Source organism: Lates calcarifer, linkage group LG3 (assembly GCF_001640805.2).
Source record: "Lates calcarifer isolate ASB-BC8 linkage group LG3, TLL_Latcal_v3, whole genome shotgun sequence".
Classification (NCBI taxonomy): domain Eukaryota; kingdom Metazoa; phylum Chordata; class Actinopteri; family Centropomidae; genus Lates; species Lates calcarifer.
In genome coordinates this window covers 8,962,876-8,988,983 of record NC_066835.1, presented here as the reverse complement: position 1 = coordinate 8,988,983, position 26,108 = coordinate 8,962,876, and the positions used below count along the sequence as shown (strand labels likewise).

The following is a 26,108-nucleotide window of genomic DNA, read 5'->3' as shown; positions in this document are numbered from 1 at the left end:
GTGTTGGGTGGTGTCAGCTCTTCTGTCTCCACATTGTGCATCCCATGAAAAGCAGCTCATAATTCTAATTCTGAGTATAGCTGTTATACATCGTGTAGTCAACAACAGCCCTAACTGTCTGCTTCCACAGCTGCCAGCCCTCTGTGTGCCAGCTGCGTGTCTGGTCTTGTACTGGCCATTTTTCATCTCCCTATAGTAATACAAGCAGCAGGCAGCAGTATCCTGCCATACTGCCAAGGTTAAACAGAGTCACACACATTACTGTACCAGCTCACATTCTCTTATAGTGTCTCTGCTTTTTCCACCTAATCTCTCCTCTGTTACTTCAGGCAAAAAGGGCTTTTTATTGTCTGAGAGCAAGAGGATATTGTACATCCGATCTAAAAAGAGAAATGTGAACGTTTCACTTAACTCCAAGTAAACCTGAAACTAAATGAAAAAAGCACTTTGCACTGGTTGACCTTTACATTTCAGCAAGCCCTGCTACCTCATTTTTAATTGTTTTCTTAAGGGAGGGACCTTTTTGAGCCGTGGTCTTGCTTCAGGAGTCTTAATACTTACAAATAAATGCATTCTGTTTGATGGTGCAGTCTGTCTCTCTGTTTCTCTTTCAATCTCCTCCTGCCCTACCCATTCTTATTTCCCCTGTGCATGCTCTGTCATTTATCTTGTCCCTCCTTCTTTCAGTCTCCATTGCTCTCTTGTCCATTCCTTGCCTTTTCCTGTTCATCTGTCCCTCCTGTCCATCTGATTTTTTTTCCCCCTGCCCTTTTCTTATCTTTCTCCATCACTGCGCCTCCACTGACTCCTACTTTGCTTGCCTTCTCTCACGGATCCACCCTCATCTGTCCTCATCTCCCTTCATGACCTCCCCATCTCTCTTTCTCTTTTACTCTCTCAAGCAACTAGCCACATGCTAATGTGTTTGCAGATAGCGCACAGTGACTGAGAGAGGCCATTAGAGAGTGTACTGACTGCCAATGGTAGCATCACGTCCAGGACGTCCTGGACAGTGCAAGTGCTGGTGTTAGCATTTGTCAGCAGTATGTGCATGGGTGTGTATAAAGTGTCTGTAACGGTGTGTGTATGTATTTTACTGATTGCTGGATGTCCCTGTGCCTATGTATTTACTTTGATATTCCTATAATGCTGTGCTCAGCTTTATGTACATGTATAGATGTAGATCTGTGCGCATGTGTGTGTGTGTCTGTGTGCATGTGAGCATTAATAATGCAGGGCTGTTGATCACACTGAATGATTGATGACAGGGAGGTCATGGATAGAGCTCACGCAGGCTCAAACAGAGGAAAGAATAAAAACCAACCCTGGCAGCATCACGCAATATCAATGTGCCCAAGCTGTGTGTACAACCAGTGCACTATCCTTTCAACAGAGCCCTATTTATTCATTTACTGCAGTTCCTTGGATCCTTTATCATGTGGTAGAGTATCAGTCAAACCCATGCCCCATCAGCAGGAGCATGAAAAATGTGTAACTAAATGCACAAATACCTTAAATGGCATTTTCATGCATTCTTTATGTTCTGAACTCGTTTGCCTTCATTATAGTTTTCTTTACAGTTTCAACAGTGCTGAAATATTGATAACAGAAACCAGAAAGCATTGGTTGTTGTACTTGTCATGACCTTACACAGCTGAGATCTTGTTCCATTTCCACTCACATACATGTCAAGTGATGTACATAAATCTTGCTTTAGGCTTTAATCAATACATGTGATGTGACATGAAGCCTTATTGATCTCTACTGACGATATATTTCCTTTTTCACCCAATCCAAAGAGGTCAGGACACTGAGGAGCTGGCAGACAGCGACTGACTTGCTTGGTGACACTACAGCAGGGCGGATGAGATAAGATGTCATGTGTGTCCTCATCGCAGTGCGTGATAGTTTATGTCTCATCTAATGTAGTTCTGATTCATGTGATCCCAGATGAGTAGCATGTAGTGCTGTGAATGACTTTGATGGTGATTGACGTCATCAAGACAAATGTGTTATATATTTCCCTCAAATCCTTGCTGGTAGGAGACAACGGCATGTGGCTAATGTCGCTGGTTTTTCAGTTTTTAATAATAGCAGCTGGTACCGGTGTGGGTGTGCAGGTGTCTGTCTGAATGAGAGACACGCAGATAGCCGGTTTGACTCCACTTTCACCATCCAACGCACTGCTGTGTGCTTGCTTGCACCCCTACGTATCTACGTGAACACTTTGCATACCCATGCACCCCTTCATTCAGCACCAGCAGCCAGCATTCTGCAGAACACTGCACTACAGACGTGACAACAGCACGCACGTTCAAGCCAGCTTATGCACAACTCTCTCCTCCCCTCCTCAGTGCAGAGCGCAGTGTGAGCACTCGGTCGGGAAGAGATGTGAAGTGACAGCTGACTCTTGCAGGGGAGGAGAAGTTCCTATGTGGCCCAGCTTAGTGGAGGAGAAAGGCATCCCTATATCCTCCATCACCACATTTTGTTCCTCTATGTTGCAGTTCATTGTAGGTTAATAGTTTGATTTGTGGTTGTGGTTGTGGCTTTGTTATAAGGGACTTTATTAACCCCAGTGTTGTAAGATTTGTTGCGTAGATAATGCATTAGTTGGGAACATAAAAGCTTTTATTTACTTCCATACATATTCACAAACTTGGAAAGTAGCAGCATCACTCCATCATCTGGAGAGCAACCACTATTATCATCAAAACAACAGTGTCCAGTCATATTTGTGTGCATTTGGTGAGCTATTTAATTCACTATATCTTAATATATAGTATAAACTTAATTAAAGACCCAGATCCACGATGCTGTGGTGGTTGAATCTTTAGTCTTCCATCTTTTCTATCTCTGTCATTCGAACCAGCTGCTATATTAGATTCTGGATCATTAACTTCTTGTATTTCATTTCCAGGTCTTCAACACCTACTCCAACGAGGACTATGATCGACGTAATGAGGAGGTGGATCCTGTGGCCTCCTCCGCAGAGTATGAGCTGGAGAAGAGGGTGGAGAAATTGGAGCTTTTCCCTGTGGAGCTGGAGAAAGGTGGGAAAGAAAATCTAAAAATATTCTGTTATACCCATCATACCCAGTAGACAGAATCATTCACATATTGGATTTCGCTTTTTTCTTTTTTAATCCAAGGTGTGATATTTCTATTCTCTTTTTTCTACCCTGGTTGTTTCTTCACTACCTTATAGTTTTATAGCTTGTTTCTTTAGAACCCTCAAACGTGTATTGTACTCCTCTTTAGTATCCTGTTACAAAGCAGCAGTTCACTACAAGTCTCCTTAGATAATGTTAAAAGACACAGTTTGTGCACAGTTTGTCCTAATTCCCCAGCATGAGCTATGAGGAGGTGATATCGCATCCTCTTCACTTGTCTTGTCCTGTTGAGGTTTTCCTGTGTTGAAATCCGACATTGCCAAGAGCCTAAAATAGAACGGCTTTACGTTACAAAATTTCACCATCCTCCCCCTGTTATGTAACCCTAACAACTCGTGAATAATTAATGCAAAATGGAGATGGACCAGTGCTACACTGGAGGGGAATTTCCCATCCAGCACATTTCCTATTTATGTGAAGGTTAGCATGCCTATAGTAAATGTCTCTTCCTCTTTTCCATTAATAAATCAATTGTTCCTCTCTTTGAATGTATTTTTACATATATACCCCTCACTCCACCTGACGTCACTTTACTAGGAGCCATTTTGGGTTTCACTGAGTGGATCCAAGCTCATCGGAAAGTTAGGAAATGGGGGCCGTTAACCCTGCTCTCACACCATAACTGTGTCTTTGGTCTGTTTCCAGATGAGGATGGCCTGGGGATCAGTATCATCGGGATGGGTGTCGGTGCTGACGCAGGCCTGGAGAAGCTGGGCATCTTCGTCAAGACCGTCATAGAGGGTGGAGCTGCTGAGAGAGATGGCAGGTGAGAGCTGCTTTCTTATTGGGTATCACATGGGTTTCTGTGCGGTAAGCGAGTCTGGAAACAAATTAAAGCAGATGAGAGCGCATGATAGCTCAGCATGTCCAGGACTAAAGATGCATGTATCAGTTGTTGCAGAAACACGCACACAACAATTAATCTGCCATTTTCATTTCCGTTTTTCCCACCAACGTCGCTCCCTCACACACACAGACACTCATAAACACGCACAAACACACACAGTCACACTCTGTACCTGTCAGATTTAGCAGCGGGGGTTCGGATTAGATCCACTGGGAGAGGCACAGTCTGGGACACAAAGTCTCACACAGGACTGTACGCGTGTGTGCGCTGTACGTGTGTTGTGTGACAGACACATTGCATTAGAGTGTGTTATTTCTCTTGTATTCTGTGTCAGTTTGCAAGAGTTAGTCTGTACAAAATGAGAGACTGTTTTGCACAGGTTTCAATATTCACAGTGTGTCTATCTACATCCCTGGATGGTGTGTCTGTTTGTTGTGAGGGAGAGCGTGTGTGTACGTGTGTTGTGTGTCTTTGTGCATTATAAAGCGTGAACAGTGCAGAGTAAGCACTCATCCAGGGGTAGAGGCGGACATGACAGCTTCCACAGCAGGCGAGCTGTGGTTTTCTGCCTCTAAACAGCCAGCTTCTACCTATTACTGTGTCTGTGTGGTTCAGGTTTCCCATAAACAGATTTTAGAAATGATTCGTGCTTCCATTCAATGCAGGATGAGAGCAGTAAGCACTGTAAGCTCCTCAAACACTCTGAGAACTCTATTGCATTGAGGTTGTTTGCAGTAGGTGTGTTTTCTTAAGGGATTAATTTTATTTTTCTTTTATGTAGAAGCCAAGGCTTCCATTTACACAAACACATGAGAGCGAGATTAGTTAAAATGTAGCGAGCAGAGAGACGGGGGAGAGGAACAGGGAGAGAGGAAAAAGAAACAGCTTGTTGAAAAGTGAGAAAAGTTGATCCTGTTCTAAGATGACAGCTGCACTGACTCCAAAAAGTCTAATTTCCCTCAGTGAGTGGGAGAAGTAAGTATGAAAAGTTGAAAAGATCAGAGGAGGGCTGTGCTAAAGCTCAAGTTCACTGCATTACTTAGACTGTAGATTTGAGCCATTCTCTTATTTCTTAAGCGGAGCCAAAGTTTTAAACACCGCTGCTTTCTCGGTTCTCCACAATCTGTCTAATGTAATAGCTGTTATGTTAATGATTAATGAATGCATGACTCAAAAGACAGGACCAGAGTTATTCTTTAGAAAGCATTTTCATTTAATTTGTAGCCATACTAGCAGCACGGTCTGTCCACCTCTTTATTCCACACTGAAATATCTCCGCAACCACTGGAGTGGTTGGTTAAAGTTAAAGTTAGCCAGAGTTAGCATGCTAAGGCAGTAAGCTAAAGATGATGAACATAATAAACATGCCTGCAAAAATTCAGCATGCATTGTCATTGTGAGCATATTAGCATGTGCCCGAGTACAGCCTCACAGAGCATTTAAAAGCGTTATGGCACCCAAATATCACACATGGTAAAAATCCCTCTGATGTAGACACTATACAGTGGTGTCGTTGTTCCACTGTTGTCATGTGACTGTGAAAACACTCCTTTTACAGTTCAGTCAGTCTCAGCTTTGATCCCATTTGATCCTGACCTTTCCACAAACAGGACAGGAGATGGAGAAGAAACACTTCTTTTTGACGTCTTTTAAAAATGTTTTGTTAGTGTAGTTCAGCTTCATGTTGTCTGGAAACATTATATTGCAGGATTCGTACCTCTGTGTGATGATGGAACCAGAATTATCCTCCACTGTGAATCTGCAGCTCTGCCTGTGTCCTCATGATAGATTTCACAATAAACCTTAATCACAATATGAGAGAAATAAACTGAAGACTCAAGATATTAGTGTCATGACAGCAGTAAATATTGGATAACTTGTGCACATTCATTTGCCCTCTAAGTGCTTGCACTCTAACTTGTGCACACACACACACACACACACACACACACACACACACACACACACACACACACTCACACTCACAAGGGAGGAGTCACTTGCCAGAATGTAATTTCCTTCTATCATTACCTCTCCAGCTATAGGGCTCTCTCTCTCACTCGCTGAGTCGGACTTAATGGTCTGATGCTCACAGACACACACTCACAAGCAGACAGATAGATGGGCTTGGCAGGGGCTCTCAGTTATGTCTGGTGCTGATGACCCTATATGTGTGTGTTCTATGCTGAGATGAGTTAGAGGTGCGCGTGTGTTTTGATTTACTTGTGTTGTCTTCCTTTGTTGTGTTTTTTCTTGCTGACTTTCCTCGGCAGCTGTTTGTCAGCCGGCCGCGGCCAACACAATGCCAGATTAAGACGTTAGAAGCCACAAAGGTCAGATAAGTGAGTGAGCCGCTGACTGACAGACAACCAGCTTGCTCTCTGTCTACTTGATGGAGCGATGCATCTCTATGCATCCATATGATGGCTCTGGTTGATATGTTGGGTGTCACGGTCTTATTAAATCCTGCTCTGCAGCTGCCATGTGTTGTGACAGCCTGAGAAAGGAGCTGAAACAACGCTGGCCACTGCTGTTTGTGGATGCAGCCGTCAGAGACCGTTGATATCTCAGCCTCTGCTGCATTGACCACTCTGTAATTTCAATCTGTCTCTTGTGAGTGTAATTCTAGATCACTTGATAATAATGGGCCCTTCAATTGAAGCCCCATCATGCAAATCAAGAAAAATTGAGTTAGGAGGTTTTCATCAGTCAGTGGGAAGATGGTGCTCAGATTCCAACAATCAAAAACATTTGCACCAAATCCTGTAGAATCAGTTGAAAGCGGTGATGCTAAGTGAATGAGAACTTGATGTTTTCATCTCTGTAGAGCTGGGAAAAACTCTCATGAAACAGTAACTCATTATCCACTCAATTATCCTGAGTGTCATCACTCTTTCATCCCCAGAGTAGTTGCACTGGTTTGATTGGACCATTTTATATAATAGAAATGTGATAATTGGACAAGTAATGTTAAATTGCCTGTAGATACTGAAGAGGTTGGTAGAGGTCGTACATTTTTGTGGGCTTCTTGCATGTAGTCATAACTCGGACCTTTACAGTGGAGACCAAACTGATTTGTTGTAGGAGGAAATGATGTGATGATGTGTTGCGCCTTTAAGCAGTGAAATGATAGAAACAATATGCTGTTTTGCTGAAAAATAATGAGACTAGTGTGTCAAAGAAATTATTCAAAACTCAGATTCAGAATCTGTCTAAGTCTGGTTTTTATGCAGATGTTCAAGTATATTTAAATAACATATTTAGCAAGGATGTCTCTTTTAAGTGATTTGTTTGCAATTTCCCTGTCATGAATAGTGAATCATCAGGAGTTTCATTTAAGGTCAGAAACTTAGCTGACCTCTCATCATGTCCGGAGCAGAGCCCGAAACGCTGGCTGTGTTGTGGCTCAGGGCAAAAGGGCTAGCTGGCCTTCGTGTCCTCGTTAGCCCTCCTAGTTTGTTTTGAGCCTCATCTCTTCTGTCTCTTGGTTAGGCAATACTCTGGAGCTACCGCAGCGGAAATCTGTGACCGAAAGAGAGTCTGGCACTGTTGTTATTTGGAAAATAATGCGAATATGCATGATAGGCCCGTTTGTTTGTCCCTTTGCCTCTCATAGTAGTTTTCCTGCATCAGACACACTGTATTTTGATGTTTATTTTTGGGGACAAGTGGATACAGTCACTTTCATGAAGGACATAATGTATGAGCCACATGCAAATTGTGAACATAGAATGACACTTTCATCTTGTGTCTGCATCAGGATAAAGGTGAACGACCAGATCGTAGAGGTGGATGGGACCAGTCTGGTGGGCGTCACCCAGAGCTTCGCTGCCTCCGTCCTCAGGAACACATCAGGAGTGGTTCGGTAAGACACACACACACACACACACACACACACACACAAGCACTAACAAAAATGCAGTTCAAAGAGAAATAGCTGTCTCATGTTTCATTTTACAAACCATTTTTTCTTAAACCACATAAAAACTTTTGGCCACTGACTCCATTATCACCAAAAGATTCAGATGTGACGTCCTTTAAACTCCAGCTGTGAACTGTAATATCCTCGGTCTTCACTGTTTCTGTGTGCTGAACTTGTAAATTGCAGCTTGTCCTTCTGTCGTGGTGCAAAAGTTGCCACAAAAACAGCCACTTAAGCAGCCGCGCTCAGTGAGATTTTGTTTGGCAGGCCCCTTAGCTTCATTATCATATCTGAGATGGGTGAGGATGTGTGAACGCAATTGGTCTTCTACATTTGACAGCAGAGCAGTTTTATGCAGGGGTCCACTTAGAGCAGTGGGGAGCAGAAAGCACAGACACACACACACAGATACACACATGCAGAGCATGGCAGGAAGGCTTTGATTTAGAGAGCCATTGCTGTCCTTGGCATCTCTGTGAGCCTGCCATCTCAGATTTCAGTTGTTTCTTGCTCTTGTCATTTCTTTTTCTTGGGATGGTTCAGTGTTGTCTGCTGCACTGTCTGCTATCGTCCACCCTCTCTGCCTCCTTTTTTTTTTTTTTTTACTCTTCCCCTCTCTCACTATCATCACTTCCTCCCGCTTTTCTCCTCTCCCAACATCTCGTGCTGTTTTATTCCTTGTGAAACCTTGTATTCTTTGTCATGCTTTGACTTGATTTAACTGTGGTCTATCAGTCCATCTGTAGACACACTACACAGTGGGGAGGCAGCTGTTATATTGCTGTTAAATAATCCAGAGACTTCAGTGTGGTTTTCAACCTCAGTCCTGTTCTGGTCACCACATCCTCTGTGGGACTCAGCCTTGGAAAGATAGATGGTTGTGTGGAGGGAGCGGTGCCCGGGGAAAAGCTGGTGGCTGAACAAAGACATGTCCAATAGTATCAGAACAGGCAGATGCTGTTTGCTGAACTAATATTGACAAAGGGGGTTTTCCACATACCAGGATGTGGCACCTTAGGTGAGGCATCCTTGAAAAGGTTCCATCTGTCACCTGCCAGTCTATCCAGCAAATATGAATAGATTAATATGAGAAGTGCTGAAAGCTTTATAGTCTAATCTGCCTTTTAAATATGTGGAATTACACTAAATAAGTTATAAGAAAATTTTTTAATACAACATATAACATAACATAAATACAACACAATGACAATGTTTCAGCAAGTTGCAATGATAATTGTTGCTCTGCACTGTTATTTTCCCAGAATCACCAGACCTATATTCACACCTCTCCTCTTCTCTCTCTCACTATTTCAGTCTTCCTCCATCATGTCTCACCCACTCACTCCTCCTCCTCCCCCTCCTCGGTAAATCCTTCCCTCTCTCTGTCTGATCACCAGAGGTTTTATGGCCAACTGTCCTAGATTTGCCATTTTAGCTATATTTAACCCCGACTTCCAACAGCACATCATCCAGGTTTTAGTCAGAAGTTTCCCCTCACCCTCTGACCATAAAAAACTGTGTTTTAGAGGCCCTGTCATACACATCACCTCAAGGGAAACACACAAGAAATATGCACTTGCTAACATAGAATAAAACATAGGATACATGGCTTTGTTTTACGTGACCTCATGCACCTTCATTGGCTTTAATTGCACTCACGCTAATTGTCTAAAAAAGCCAAGCATGAATTTATAGCTGTTTGTGTAATGTTATTGTATTACATGTAGCACTTTGCACTTCATTGGTCTTTAGGTTGCCATCTATTTTTGTCATATTATCAACAAATCCCATTAGAAGGCTAAAAACTAACAATAACACTAATAACTAACAATAAAACTAAAAGTATCTTCCATTGTTGGTTCAAAACTGTCAATCAGTGACTCACACTATTGCACTGGTGACATGTTCCCTCATTATGATGTGCATGGGCACTGACTTTATTTTTAGTCAGTCACACACACACACACACACTGTCCTGCTGCCGTAATTGCTCACTAGAACACAAAATGTGTATTAGTCTTAAGCTGAAAATATTCCCCAGCAAATGCACTACTCACCCTTAAATGAGTAATTTTTCCTAAAAAAAACAAAAAAAACTACAGTACCCAGCTGTTTCTGGAATTCATTGAGCCTTCATTTATTGAAAAAATGAAGCTGTATTTGTGATCTGTTTGTAAAGACTGTGATACACTAACACATTGGTTTTGGTCTCCTTAATAAGATTTATTAAAAATAAGAAAAATCAGGACTGGTCAAACATCTTATCAAATACAGGGAAACACATGAGAGAGGCGAAGGGGAAATTTATTCAGTACAAGATAACTCATAGATTTTATTTCACCCCTTCAAAATGACATAGACTGGGCTTAACAGGAAATAATTTATGTTGGAAATGTCAGAGTGATACAGGGACATTTTTGCATGTGATTTGGGGATGTAAACTAGTGTACCTGTTTTGGGAGAAAGTACTGGAACATGTGAGTAAATGGTTGGGTGTCGTGGTACCTGTATCACCAAGACTGTGCTTTCTAGGAGACCAAACAGAAATGCCAAATATATCTAAATATGAACGAGGGGTTTTAAAAGTTGGGATGGTCACAGCTGCTCGAACAATTCTTAGAGTATGGAAGAGTACAGTCGCCCCAGATGTTAAAAAATGGATGGAAATGATGTCAGAAGTGGCATCATATTAATGCATGTTGGCTAGAATTAACAACGAAGAGGAACATTTTAGGAGGGCCTGGGAATGTATTTTTTTGTAGGCAGGGCATGTGGAAAAACTGTAGATATGGTACTGATGAATGTATATTTTGGTGGTTTCAAAAGTGAAAAAAGGAAATGTCGATCTACAGAAGGCCTTTGTATATATGGTTGTATGCTGGATATACTGTCTGTTATTGGTGTCAATGTTCGTGTTAGAGTCTGATTGTATGTTTATGTGTGTATGAATAAATAAAAACTTTAATACAAAAAAAAAAAAAGGAAAAATCCAGAATAATAACATCTTTATCCTTGGAATAAGTCTATCATGAAACACCAACTGTTACAAAGTTGAGCATGAAAAGAGGAGATCTCTGGATGACCTTTTATATAATGGATAACCCATCTCCACCATGGATGACCAGTCATATCCGTGTGTGTGTGAACCTGTGCTGACATCCTCAAACGTCTGTCAACCCAGAACTACCTAATGGAGAAGACAAGTGTCCTACAGCTCTCCTCATCCCATCCTTTCCTTTCTTTTTTTACTTTCTCATCAAGCACATGAGAAAAAAAAAAATCAAGGTCTTGCATCATACTGTATATATTTACCCTGAGCCACGTCTTTATTAACTGGGGTAAATGAGATCAGTAGTGAAGGTTTCTGCTGTTGAGTTGAAGCAGCGCTGTGTGTGGCAGCCACAGAACAGTGGGATGCGGGGAGGAACCAAGACGGACTCCCCATGCGTGAGGAGAAAGGCTGTTTCCAGGTCAGCTGTTCCTCAGACCTCCCTGCTGTCCAAAGGCTTGTTCCAGTACAGTACTTAGCTTTTCCAGGGCCCTTTCTAGCTCTCTTTTCTTTTTCTTTTTCTTCTTCCTCTTCTTTTTTTTTTTTACTTTCTCTCTGTCCTGTCCTTCAGTTGTTCCTTCACATGTAGATCAAATACGCCTCTCTGCTGGAGCGTAAGTCCTTTTCTACATCGCCTTTAGAAATATATGAAAGAGCTCTCGGGAACTGAATTCACTTGATTAGGCCCTATCTTGAATCCACTTTCTCTCTCTGTCTCTTTCTGTCTGTCTCTGTCTCTCACTCTAACACACTTAATTACACACATACAGCTGATAGGAGCACACTCATACATATACAGTTATAGGGCTCCTGCTGGGTTGGCGATTTCCTGGAATAGGTCAGGGAAATTCTTAACTGTCATTGTATGGTCTTATCAGAAGCATTCTTAAGAGAAGAATAAATTAGAGGTGATATTATGAATTTTTGTCTGAATAGCAGTACCATTGTTGGCTATGAAGTGGATTCTACCTCTTCTTTTCCGTTTGAATTTATAATCCTGTAAACTGTGGTCTTGAATCTTTCTCAGCTCCGTCTCTGTCATTCTGACAGATAAAAACATACACACATAATTTACATTATCCTCTGCTCTCTCCTCAAATTTCTCCTTTTGTCTGCATCTGAGTGTGAAATATACTGTGGATAGATCCTGTCTATAACTACAGTAGTTAGTAGTCAGGAAATTGGAAGCACAGCCTGTGGCTTTCTCCATTTAGTCCCATGCCAGGCTAATAACAGGCTGCCTGGCCCGAGCCGATCATCTTCTCACATTATTATGTGTGTCCCGTCTCCCAGCCCTGCCCTGATACGTCAGCAGATATTGCTGTCATTGCTATGTGGCTGTGGGCCTTGGCTGCTGTCACACACTGACTGCTGCAGTCTTTACTCTGCACAAATACAAACCACTGTGAAAGAACGACAAGACATATATATATATATATATATGTGTGTGTGTGTGTGTGTGTATGTCTGAAATCACAAAAAATTATTAACATTTTTTCACGTTTAATTAAACATCTATAAGTCCCGTAAGTCCTTTCTTTTCCTCAGGCAACATTCGGCTATAGAAGCAGATTTTATTTTTTTCTTTGTTTTTTCTTTCTTTTCACAAAAAAGACTACCAGACACATCTTAATATCTTATAAAAATAACTAAATACCAAACTTTGCAACCTTGCAAGTATAATATTACAACTTTAGTTGTGAATCTAGACTCTTGGTGTCTGCACATTTTCTGAAAAATGTTGAAGCAAAATATGAAATAAACTGTGATGATTTTGTTCTTACAACATAATTGTTTATTCACGAAATCTAAATTCTCATGTAAATGTCGGTTTTGTCAGTCACTGTTACGTAATCACAGGATAGATGTCTCTGCGATGTCTAAAACAGTGCATGTTGTTGCAGGTTTGTGATTGGCCGAGAGCGCCCGGGCCAGCAGAGCGAGGTGGCCACTCTGATCCAGCAGACCCTGGAGCAGGAGAGGAGACAGAGAGAGCTGCTGGAGCAGCAGTACGCCCACTATGACGCTGATGATGACGAGGTAATGACCATACACAACCCTGTACAGGATGCCACGCTGTTAAAGGTAGAGCAAAGAATTGTGCATACACAATATGAGATCATCTACCTAATAAAGAAGAGTGGATGCAAGCAGAGTAAGATACCACACACTAAATTCAGATTCTTTGAACTTGTGTTAATAAAGCTCATTATGTCTGCACTTGAAGTTCATCTGTTATTAGTGTGCAGGCTTCTTATAGATGACATTACATTGGAAAAATGAGGCCTCTAGTTGTCACTCAATGTAAATCAGCTCCCTTTCTATGACAGTTGACTTTAAGTTTTAGCTTATTAACTCCATAAAACTGACTGACACTGGGCTTTGATGCTGGCACACAAAACACTCTCACAGACACACACACACTAAGAGGAAGCCATGTGAGCCTCAGTCCTAGAAAGCATCACTCAGCGTTTCCCAGTCTGATTCTGCTGCTTACTCACAGCATGTTTAATCCACCAGACACTGAGCTCATGGCCCTGCAACTCATGCTATTTGTGTGTGTGTGCATGTGTGTGTTGTGTGTGTGTGTGTGTGAGCGCTCGCTTCTGTGTGAGCGCTTGTGTTTCTCCAGGGCACACATGCACACACACACATTGTATATACAAATGTAAGCACACACCACAGTAAATCAGAGTCTACCTTCACGTACATACACGGGAAAAGCTGCACTCATGCATAGTTTTACATGCAGACACACATTCATTCAGGCGTCTCTCCTTGCCCCGTCTTCATCAGTGTCCTTTGAAGTTTTTCATTTCCTGGTGGATGGTAGATTGAGAGCCCTCATGCATAAGGAACTCCTCTCCAGGCTTCCGGAAGCTGAACCCAGCACTCCTATCATCACGACTACATACATGTAACACTGTCAGCTCTTATTAAAGCTCCTATGTGGTGATTTAAGGCCGGAATTCAGCCATGCTTTGCGGAGTCTGATTGAAAACACACAAGAAACCTCCCCTCATCTGTGTTCTTCCTGCTGTCTGTCATCATTTCAGATCAAGAGTTTATGAGTACAACTTGAGATTTTTTTTTTTTTTTTACATGAATGATCTGTGATCACCCTAACCCTCAGGTCTCCACAAGGGCAAGTAAACATAAGAATGATGATTATCTTAAAATTGTTTATCTATACATAGATTACAAACCCCTGTAAAAACACACAGGCTTCCATTACTTCCTGTGTAACTGCCGATAGAGTAAATAGTTACAAAACCATTGCAGAGATCTATGGGGCAATAAAAGGAGCTCATCAATATTAATATCTCTATAAATATTAGAACGAGTTCTCACCGGGTGGACGAGGAGGGAGGTTATTTCTCACTCTGAGTGCCGCCTGGATAGATGTGACAGACAGCTCTTTATTGGTGCTGGGGCTCAGGTCCCGAGAGGAAAGGATCGTCCTTCAGTTAGCAATACACAGCAAACTCACATGCTAAGCCCATTTGTGTGTTTGATTACATGTAATCTAACGCACATGCATGGCCATCTGTCAGTAGTTAAATGTGAACACACACATGGGAAAAGCATAGACACACACACATGCCACATATTATCTAACAATTCCAATATTCAGCTTTAAAAATGACTGAAAGTGCTGAGAAGATGGAACACTAATTGATACTCATGCTGACATGGTTTAAATGCTGATGCTTGTGTGTTTGTGATTAGCAGGTATAATGTTTACCATGTTCGCTATCTTAGCTTAGCCTGTTAGCATGCTAACATTTTAACTAAACACAAATAGTTTTGCTGGTATTTTGTCATAAAACAAAGTTTCGACGTGATGATGGCACTAAATGTTTTAGGGATTACAAAGTTAGAACATTTTATCCTTTGCTTGTTTGACAATTGTGTGGCTACAAAGACATCCGTCAGTTGTTCAGCTGTATTGACAGATGTTTTCTCCTGTGGCTGCAGCAAGATGGAGATGTGAACATACACACACACACACACACACACACACACACACACACACACACATACACATACACACACACTGCATTGACATCAAATGGGATGGATGTTGAGATGGAGATGAAAAAAGTTCCCTGTGTTTACAAAATGTGACAATCCAAGTAGTTAGGCAACTCAAGAAAGTTCCAGCATTGCAGAGTTAGTTGTGTGAGAACTAAAAATGGAGTGCAGTGACTATTACATTTTTGCCCTACATCCATTAAAGATGGAATTAATTATCTTGAACAGCAAACTTTGGCTGATGTGAGGCATCTATTTATTTGTTTATTCAAGAGCTTCTGTAATGTTTAGTGCCAAGTTGAATATATCAGAGCTTTCAAAATGACTTGTATGTTAACAAGAGTCAGAAAACAGTAATTACATTCATTCTCCTGTGAAAGGAAAGAGGCAAACAATTATTGTTTATTGACTTAAACATAACAATAAACTAACTAACCAAACTAACTATTAATATTCATCATCAATTAATCTGGTGTTTCAGTTGATTGATTAATCTCTTTAATTGTCTTTAAATTGTCCCAGAGCTCAGGTAGACAATTTCAGATGTCTTGTTTTGTCCAACCAACAATATCAAACCCAAACATATTCAGTTCACTATCACTGACAAGGAACAAAACAAGAAAATATTCACATTTAAGTAGACCAGTTTTGCTTTAAAATTCCTCAAAAAATGTATTGATAAACCAAAATGATTGAACCGTAAGGTTTCAATTCAGCCTTAAAATACAACTTAAAGTAAATCAAATAGAAATATTAGGTCAAATAAAAAAAATATTGCAAATACAATAACATTCTGTTAGGACAAACACACGTATCAATAACTCAGAGCTTCTTATGGTGGTTCCTGTGTCACAGCCCTTTCCTCCAGCACTGACATTATGCCAACATCATGCTCATATCAGACATTCATAGAGCAGATCATTGCACTCTGAGCACCCACTAAACAACAGGATTTCTCCTTAAATCGTAATTTTTCTCTCCTGACTCTTCTTGCATATTGTAGGAGGTGACTCATTTATCATATGCAAATTGGTATTTGACTGCCCTCCCATGTGTTCAATGGATAACTCCACCTCCACTAAAATGGGACCTTAATGCTTGATGCTGGCACCATGGCAACAAACAAGCCTATTATGGAAATGGTACTCTGTGTTGGCCATGCATGTAGACAAATCAGGCCTGAGCACTGTTATCTGGGTGGAAAATAGATGGAGGCAAGAGCAGGGAATGAGATGTGGAGAGGATATAGGCCAAGATGATAAGAGAGAGTGTGCGTGCGTCGCCACATATGTGTGAGAGATCAAGGCAGAAAGACAGATAGCTACAGGAAGATAGATTGTAGATAAGCCAAACACAAGAGAGAGATACAGAGACAAAGAGACGTGGGGCAGAGTGTATCATAAATATTGCATGTATTAATTCTCTACGCTATAAAACAATTTATTTCTTTTTATCTTATATGAATATTCACATGTAGAAGATAATATCTGTATATGGAAAGTAATCATCTGGGACTGATTAATGTGAATAAATGAAGTTAAATAGGATAGGATCACATGCTGTTAAGAGGGAGACAGAGTTTTTTCACAGAGTGGCTCCACCGGAAATATCAGGCTGTGTTGGTCGTCAGCCAAAGACTGAATCAACCGATCCATTTAGATCCAATGCCTAATGGCTGATGCCAACATTCATACAGTATTTTGAGAATCGGAGAAAAGAAAAACTGCCTCGAATACACACAGGCAAGCAACAAAATGTGGTTAATTTCAGTGGTGTTAAATCTTTTAAAGCTGTAGTAATGAGTTGTTCCTGGTGACTCTTATTAGTCAGAGATTCTTTTTTATAAATCCTAACTTGCTAATGTTTAGAATTAGCTCCACTAGAGGCACAATTACAGACTAAAACCTCACTTGTTTTAACCTTTAAGTTCCTTGCACTTGAGGCAAGATGGTGACTAATGCGTAATAATAATAAAAAGTGACATTCAGATTTTGCTGGTACAACTTATCTTGTGACTTATTTTCATGGAAATGACACTTGAAGCTTACCGGGCTGTCGGGGCAGTTCATTTTTGAAAAAGTTTTGGGGCTACTAAGTGGGTTAACTAAATGTTATATAACTAGTACCATTAAAATAGCATTACTTATGTAAAAAAAGTGAAAAGAGGATAGCATGAGGGAAGGCAAGTTTCTGGGAGTGCAAGCAATGTGCAGCAGGTAAAGCTTAGAGAGATGCACTCTTGACTGATGTCACTTTGAGGAGAGATGGGAGATAGATGGATGAAAGAAGACAGAGAGAGAAAGAGGGATGTGACAAATGGATGCTGCAACTGGATGGCTGGATATCTGACTGCCAGGCTTACAGCCTGAAGGGTGAATGCTATTAGCTTTACTGGACAATAACAGACATCCAGACAGTCATTGTAGCAGTAGCTAATTGGTTAAAGCCCTTAGTTACTGTTGCTACCCCTGTCGAACTTTCTGTACTAGTGCGGCACATATAAAGCTTACAGTGACAACAGTGGAAGATGCTGCTTGAAGTTCTTCATCATTTTTAAAACAATGGGTCCTTGATTTCAGGGAAGAGCAGGGTCCTTATTTCAAACTGGCAGCTCTTAATTCTGTTGGTTGAAAATACTGGCTTTGATTGATTTGTTTGTTTAATTTGTTTTATCAGCTACGTTTCATATTGCGCTTAAGGACTAAGACTAAATCGAGCCCAAGTCCGTGTCTCACATGCACCAGCATTACATCTGCGTCACAGGGAAAAGCATTTGATAACTCAGAAAATAAATATCCTGTGATCTCTGAACAACCTAGAAGCTCATTTAACAATACTTACCGTTGTTCTGAACTTATTTCCAGAATTCTCAAAGACTCATAACCATCTGAATAAGAAGTAATAAGAACTTGTCTGTTGCACTATAAAAAAAAAGTTTCCAAAGTTGCAACACCCAAACAAAGACGGTAGCTGGAAATAACATATTTCCTTGATCAATTAGTAGAACATTAACCAAAATATGGTATTTTGAATTTCCATACAAAATACACCATAAGCTGTTCGTATCAAGTGTACCTGCAGAAAAGAAGACTGATACTGACTTTACATTTCCTCTTAAAGCAGACAGGAGAGTATGCCACAGATGAAGAGGAAACCGGGGACAACGGTGGCGGGCGGAGAGAAGAGCATCGAGGTGTTTGACTTGCCGGAGACAGAAGACATCTTGTCTCCCTCGGAGTTAGATGCCACTAAACTCTACCAGAAGTTCAGAGAGGTAAACTCAGATACTTCTTCATCTACAATCCTTACTCGTCAACAAGAAAGTTACACAAATGAGCCCACCACATTTTTCTCTGTCACTGCTTTAAAGAGTAAATTACAAATATACCCACCCACCCAGTAGAAAAACTTAGCTGCAGAAAAAAAGGTAATTCATTTAAACAAGAAGACACCAACACAGCAGATTTTAGCACCCCTGCTTTACTTGGCCGAGTTGTATTCTTTTGTCAAGATCTAAGATCCGCTTATACTCCCTAAATCCTAATCTGGATGATTAGAGGCATGAATACAAAAGCAATGTAGACCTATGCTTATTACATCTCTAATTACCCATGTTTGGTTAAAGCCCACAGAAGAGGAGAAAGAGCTAACACTTTAAACCTGTATCTGAATTGATTTGTATCCTGATCTTGGCAACTCTTCACACAATCAGCCTCTGAGAATAAAAACCCATTTTGTTGAACTTTTGCTACCATCACTAACAATGAACTCTTAAAACCTTAAAATGACAGCAATAAAATGGAAAATTAATTCACTGACTGTTAAGTCCTTTATGCCTTTGTAGTCTGCTGTGAAGCTGGTTATATTGATTGAACAGTCCACCTGCTGTTTTTGGCACCATAACACTTAAGCTTGTCCGTAGACTGCCACAATAGCAGTATGACACATATAACAAATGGCTTCAGCTGCACTGCAGGCACCGCAGGGGATATCGAGTGAAACTATAATGTAATCCCTGGTCTCGGGATGTATACATTTGCTCCATTTTCTCTGTATCTTGACCTCTCTCTCCCCATAGTGTAGCTTGTATGTTTTTTGTTTGCTGTCTTATACATACCTAAGGAGAAAAGACACCAGGAGGCTGGGGAATAAGCCTTTTAAAAAAATGAGATGTTAAAAACGGTCAAATCTCTTTTAAACCTTTTTTTAAAAAAATCTTCTTTATGTCTTTTTTCAAATATATTCACTACCTGGCTGACTGTTCAAGTCCAGTTACTTTTTGATTGTGTTTTGATCTGTGTTTTGGAGCCAAGAGCAATTACTGCTGCCTTAGTCAACACAGACGCAGTATTGACTGATTTACTCACACTTTTCTATGCAGATAAACGCACACCCATACACACGCATGCTGACATTATAAAATTCTCTCTTTTAATCTCAGCCTTTCAGTCCACTCATCAGCAGAGATAAAAAAATAACAAGCTGTTTGCAAGACGGTATTGGCATAATCACCCTCACGACATGAACTGAATTGTAAGTGTAGTATTTAGGTTGTGCACAGATTTTATTAACATTTGACCACATTTCACATTCACACTTGATTCGTTACTTAACCTCCATTATGTAGCAGACCCAACAAAACCCCAGCTGCATGGCTAAATAATGATTCAAAGTCAAAATAAGAAAAAAAAATACCAGATATGCCCCACTGAGGTATGAGGAAATGTATTTCAACATAATGCCAATGTATCTACCGTAGAATATTTTGTTTTGATGTAATTTTGTAGCCATAGGAAAGATGGCTCTCACCTTAAGTACCATAGAGCTTCAATTAAGTTTTGGAGCAAACCGATAGAGGCTGTGTTGCTTTGTTTTGTAATGAATAAAATGCTTTTCTGAAGTAAATTTACTTTAAGTGGAAAAAATAAAAGAGGAAAGATCCAAGGAACTCCTCTGGCAAAAAGTTAAAAAGACTTTATACAGGTGGCTGTTTCAGGGTGAAATTCTTAAAGTCATAGACACATACATGTTTAAGGTTAGCTGAATAACAACTCAGGTGTAGCAGCACAAACAGCCCTCTTCAGGGTGTAGAGGAAGGCTGTTTGTGTAGTACTTTTGTGCTCCCTACCTAAGGAGCACCTCCATCATACTTTGAATGTCTGAGCCCTCTGGACTCTGGCTTTCTGCAGGTAAGGATCAGCTCGCATGTTTTTGCTCATGTTTGCATATCTACATTGAAGCTGCTTTTGCTTGCTATATAATTATTCCTCCTGTTCATACAATCTTTCAAAGATACCCACTTGATTCCCTCTATTTTTTTCCCCAGAGTTTTCCCGTGCTTAGCTACAGTGCAGGGACAGTAACATAAAAAGACTAGTATGGAATGTATGCACTTGCTCTGTGTAATTCAGAAGTCTCATAGAACTTCAGATAAATTTTGGATTGTGTTTTTGCACAGAACGAAGACTGTGGAGTTTTGTTCCCCATCACTTACACTGGAGGTGAAACACAAAAGGATCTTAAGAGCCAGTACAGAACAGGAGGAATGATTACAGCAAGCAAAAACTGTTTGAATGTGCATATGGGCACCTGACTATTGTTTTAAAACACACTTGAAAAAAAATTATATATCTGTCTATATAAGACAGAAGAAAGTATGATCATTGTGAGTACTGTTACACTTCAAACTTTCCCATTATCACTTCTCCCTCTTTTCTATATTTCATCTGCTAGAGCTCTCATTTGCTCCCATTTTTGCATTCTCTTGTTCCATATCCAGAGCTTTCTCCTCATCTCCTCTTCTTTTTTTATTCCTGCTCTTTCATCATCTCTCCCCTTCTGGATCTGCCTCTAAATGACTGCTCATCTCAACTTCCATCCATAACTCGTTCGTCGCTCTCTCTCCAAGTCCATCTCTCTATCCATCTAACTCATTAGGCTTCAGAAAATAGATTTTTTTCTCTTAAGATTTTATGGAACACTTTTAGACACTCCAGTGGAATTTTATTTTTTTTAAGATTGTTTTGTATGAATTTTTAGATTTCGTGCTACATTAAATGACTTTTTAAAACCACTTAGCTATTTATCTATCCCTATCCCTTGCCTTTCCTTGCCTCTCCTCTGAGAGTGTGTGTCAGATGCTGTCAGGGGAGGATGGGGTCGGCTGCCTCCGTCCGTCACACTGTATCGACAGCAGAGAGAAGCCTGCGCAGCCATGCATTTGATTATCTGACCGCCCTCTCTTTTCTCTCCCATCTTTTCTTTTCTCTACCAGCTCCAGATCAAACACACAGTGACTGAGGCCGAGATCCAGAAGCTTAAAAACAAGGTAAGAGATTAAAAGTGTCAAGGCGGAGGCTTGGTTGTGGGTGCAAATGACATAAGTTTATCAAGAGTTCAAACTATTTGTAAATGGATGCAGGACTAGTGTCAGGACAACAGGAAAGCAGAGGGTTCATGATTGGTGGGAAAGCTTTAAGAAATTGTTTTGTTCTTTATGGATAGGAAGCAGATTATTTAAGTGATCTGTTTCTGCTCAGATAGGTTTTTACAAATCTTTCAGAACAATCTAGCTTCTTGTAGTAGGCTGAGATAGTTGGCTCACCAGTGTTTAAGCAAATGCATGTATGCATATATATTTCAGTGTTATGTCTTTTAGTTTTTTTTTTTTCCAAAAAATGTTTTTAGCTTGCAGTGTTGCAAGAGTGTCTTTAATAAGTCCTAGCAGTGTTTGTTTATTTTTCTATCTGCAGTCTGATAGCTCTGTGTATGCAGATGTGTGTGTATTTGTGCCTACGTACACATCTGAAGTGTATAATTTATACACTCTGTCAAATGTCTGTGGCCTGATTTGATTCATTTTGAAATTAATGTTTTGTGTGTCAGTGTGATCAAATCAAGTGGTTCTTAAAAAGTCTTTTTACGGCTACTGATTCAACTTTTACAGACAAGTAAAGTAATGAATTTGTGCTCTGACTTCTGACTTTGCTCTAAAAAGAGCCTTTGTGAGGCTTTTCTTTTTGACCAGCTTTGTCAGTTCTAAAAATCTGGATTTGTTTCAATCTTAAGCAGACGAATATCTGATGATATGTTTTCATGTAGTTATAGACAAAAACATTTCTGCTAATTTTTGATGTGAGAGACAAATTATATAATCTGGTAAAATATGAAAAAGCTTTATTCCAAATTATAATATCCTTTTTTAAAAGTAAAAAAAAACATTGTCTGGGAGTCCTTATGCAGTATTATTAAAATTTAAAATCTAGTCAAAGGTTCCAATGTTTTAAGTAAAGTTGTTTTTGTCCTGCCTTCCAGTTGACATCAGTGGAGAGGGAGAAGCAACGCTGGGAGAAGGAGAAGAGCCAGCTGAAGGCCAGCATCGAGGAGAACAAGGAGAGGATGTTGAAGCTGGAGAGCTACTGGATCGAGGCGCAGACCCTCTGCCACACCGTCAACGAACACCTGAAGGAGGCCCAGGCCCAGTACCAAGCTCTAGAGAAGAAGTACAACAAAGCCAAGAAACTCATCAAAGACTTCCAGCAGAAGTAAGTGAATCCTGGGTTAAACTGTTCATTGTAGACTGTGACAATGACCTACTGTAGAGGGTGGAGCGACACACGACTTTTTCCCGTCAAGAAATCCCAGTTTCTTAGGCCAGTGTGTTAGGCCTTAGATCTCCACTTGATAATGACCTCTTGTGAGGTGCATGCTTATTGCTGCTTGTCAGCTCCATAAAGTTCTGTGTCTTTCAGTTCAGACCAGACCAGCCTGTTGCCAGAGTTTAGTATAGCATAACCCAGTTAGAAACTTCTGCTTACCTACATTCTTTCTAATCAACCATGTCTCCTTGACTTGTTGAGAGAAGCACTAAACAGCTTCACAGCATCATTTACACGTCTATTATAACTCCCACACTTGAATAATTTTCTAAATGAGGTCAGTGCTTCAATCCTGCCATTAAACACACGCATTAATAAATAATTTTTAGATGAAGTCCTTCATTATTCCTTTATACAGCCGCCCCTCACTTGCCTGAGCGAACAGAAAAAAGAATATCTACCGCATTTCCATCTGTGAGGCAGCTCGGCTCTTTTTATAGCCAAAGTCTTATCCCATTTCGGCCGTAAGAGCTGAGTTTCCATTCTAATGCAGTGCAGCTCTCCTGCTTTTCAGTGCGTTGATCTCTTTGGTCAGTCCCATCACAGCCTCTCCTGCTCAGTCCCAGTCTGACTGCCTCTAATTGGCTCTGGTTCAGCAGGCCAAATGGAAGCTAAATGAAGCAACCTCCATGCTGATCTTTAGTAGGGGACTGAGCTGTGCAGGAGAGACAATGAGCTCCCCAGACCAAGGGCAAAGCAGGCATGAGAAAATGGCAGCACTTAAGTTTCTTTGGGTTGTATGTGCATGTGTGTTTTTTTGAGTGTAGATGTGCGTGCATGTGCGTGTGTGTGTGTGTACAGGGTCTAAGTAAAATGAGTCACACTGACATCCAGCCTCAGCTCCCTTATCACTACCACAGCTGAGCAAGAGGCAGGCACAGTCACACATGGAGACACATGTACACACACATCCCGTTTTCTTGTCTTAACACACACCTGCTCGGCACATTACAATCTCTCCTCCCTCTTTTCCGTCCAGAGAGGTGGAGTTTATCCAAAAGGAGGATGCAGAGAGGAGGCGGCTGGAGGAGGCTGAGAAAGCTCACCTGGCTGAGATCCAGGGACTGCAAGTCAGGGTAAATCAGCTCTTTTTAATCTCATCCTGTCCATCTCTCATCGCTGTGCCTACTGTAAATGTCTCTACTGCTTAGATGTTCTGTCTGTGTCTGCAAGATTCACCATATTGGCTTCTAAACGCTAAAGAAATCCCTGAAGTTAAAATAAACTAATAAACAATGCTGTTCTTCTCTGTGCTTGATGACCTACAAGATTGTTGGATTTAGCACTTCCCATATGAGAAATGTGCAAAATTAAACCCAAATCCAGTAATCAGCATCATCAAAAAATCAGTAACAGTGCTGCTGTTTTCCCTCTAGAAGGCCATCTGTGCTTTTCCTGACATGTATATAAAAGGTGTTCTCCACCCTGGAAAGTGAGAGCAGATGGACATACTGTCCAGGGGCCTGTGGTTAGTTCTATTGTCAATTGATTTTCTACTTTCGCAGTCCTAAAACCTGACAGTTGTGTTGTTTTCTGCTCAAGTCTCAGGCCATACCCCACAGCTGAATGGGCAGCCAACCTGACTGTCCCCTGTCTATTATTCTGTACACTGAACACTCATTTTCCCACTGCACTGCACTGTTCAGGGTGAATGGTGAAATGTGGCACAGGCAGGAGTGGTGGGAAAACTGTGTAATCTAAAATTCAAGCCAACAGCAAGATAGAACCGCTATGCTTTAACTAAACTGACGTGCTGGATCAAATGTACTGTAGATTCAAATACTTTGTGTGTGCACTTGGCTGACTCGGCCAACTCCTGCAAGAGACTGTTTTCAAAAGCTCCTCACCATGTAGGCCATTTTCTTTAGTGCTTTAAAACAGCTGTTTTGACAGGCAAATGCCTACGGCTGATTAACATTGATCGGTTCCTCTCCCACTACAGATTGCAGCATTAGAGTCCGAGCTAATGCAGCTGATGAAGCAGAACGGCATCCAGGTCAACAACAACAACAGCAACAGTGCTCAGCATCATAGCCCTAGCAGGGCTGCAGCACAAGCCAGAGGTCTGTTTGCGAGGAGATAGATCTGTGTGGGAATCATTGTCATGATATTTCTGATATACAGGAATAGTTTGACGTTTTGGGAAACACTTATTCCATCTTTTTGAGAGTTAGATGGGAGGACCAATGCCACTCTCCTATCTGTCCATTTATTTGATAGCTTAGCTTAGCGCAAAACTTTGTAAACTACCAGCATCTCTAAAGCTTCTAATTAACATGTTTTGTTTAATCTGTTCAAAACCCATGTATAAACAAGTTGTGTTTCTAACGTATCGACAGTTAAGATAGCTGTTTCCCCCTGTTTCCAGTCTTTTTGCTAAGCTAAGCTAACTGCCTCCAGCTGCCTCCAGCTTCATATTGAACAGACAGACATTAGAGTGGTATCGATCTTTCCATCCAATTTTCAGCAAGAAAGCGAAATAAACAAACTGTCAAACTATTCATGTAGGCAGGGTGACAACTCAAATAGGAGAGTAAGAGATAACATGAATATAGCATCAGCATCACCCCAAATTTATGTCTGAGAATATGGTCATAAATAAACTTTTAGTTTCCGCAAGGCACTACAAGTATCTACTAAGGGAAGAGAAGTTGTTTGTCCTTACGTTGACTCATAATGCTCCCCAATAACATTGCCATAACCATATTGATCTGCCTTGCCCTGTAAAGGACATTGAAAAGACAGGACTGTCTTATTACTACTACTACCTACTACAAACAAACTCTTAGGCACACACACACACACATACACACACACACACACACACAAAATACAATTCAGACAGAGTGCAATCCCTGCGTTCTTACGTACATCTCAAATCCTCCTCTCCCTCACTGTCTTAACCTTCACACACACTTTCACCTCTGACCCCAGTTTCACTTTGTACCTCTGCAAAGAAAAACAAACAAGTAATCCCTTTTGAGCACATCTGTCTTGCTTTGTTCTCCTCCAGTCTTTTTAAGCTCTGCTGGGTTTATTTCACTGACTGCATCTGTCAGAACAGAGTGTGCACAGAGAAATGCCATATCTGATACTGTACAGTGCAGACGGGATAACTGAGTGATTGGATCTGCACTGATCTGAATGACGCAGCCCATTATGCAATATTAAAAAGGGGTGGTTGAGGGAGATGACTGGAACAGGATATAAAGGAGAGAGAGTGTGTGGGAGGAGAAGATGGGATCTGCTCAAATGATCTTTTTCAGATTTAAAGATTCAGTCTTTGTCTCATCTGACAGCATTTCCCCGTGCACTCAAGGAGTGAGCAGAAAAAAATGATAATTGCCTGCCTAATTAATAGTGTTACTTTTGGGGGAAAACTTGTTATTTCAACAGAGCTGATGTGTTTTTAATAGAGTTATTT

At 40.8% G+C, this 26,108-nt stretch overlaps 1 protein-coding gene across 1 annotated transcript in view; it reads left to right on the top strand.

The window, feature by feature from the left end:
• Positions 1-26,108, top strand: part of ppp1r9a (protein phosphatase 1, regulatory subunit 9A) — a 45,610-nt gene that overhangs the window by 11,482 nt on the left and 8,020 nt on the right. Inside the window, 10 exon segments of the mRNA XM_051065758.1 lie at positions 2,921-3,053; positions 3,819-3,939; positions 7,781-7,885; positions 12,896-13,031; positions 18,147-18,188; positions 18,190-18,300; positions 21,301-21,354; positions 22,341-22,570; positions 23,664-23,760; positions 24,627-24,747. Of these exon segments, the coding sequence (XP_050921715.1) occupies positions 2,921-3,053; positions 3,819-3,939; positions 7,781-7,885; positions 12,896-13,031; positions 18,147-18,188; positions 18,190-18,300; positions 21,301-21,354; positions 22,341-22,570; positions 23,664-23,760; positions 24,627-24,747 (1,150 nt within the window).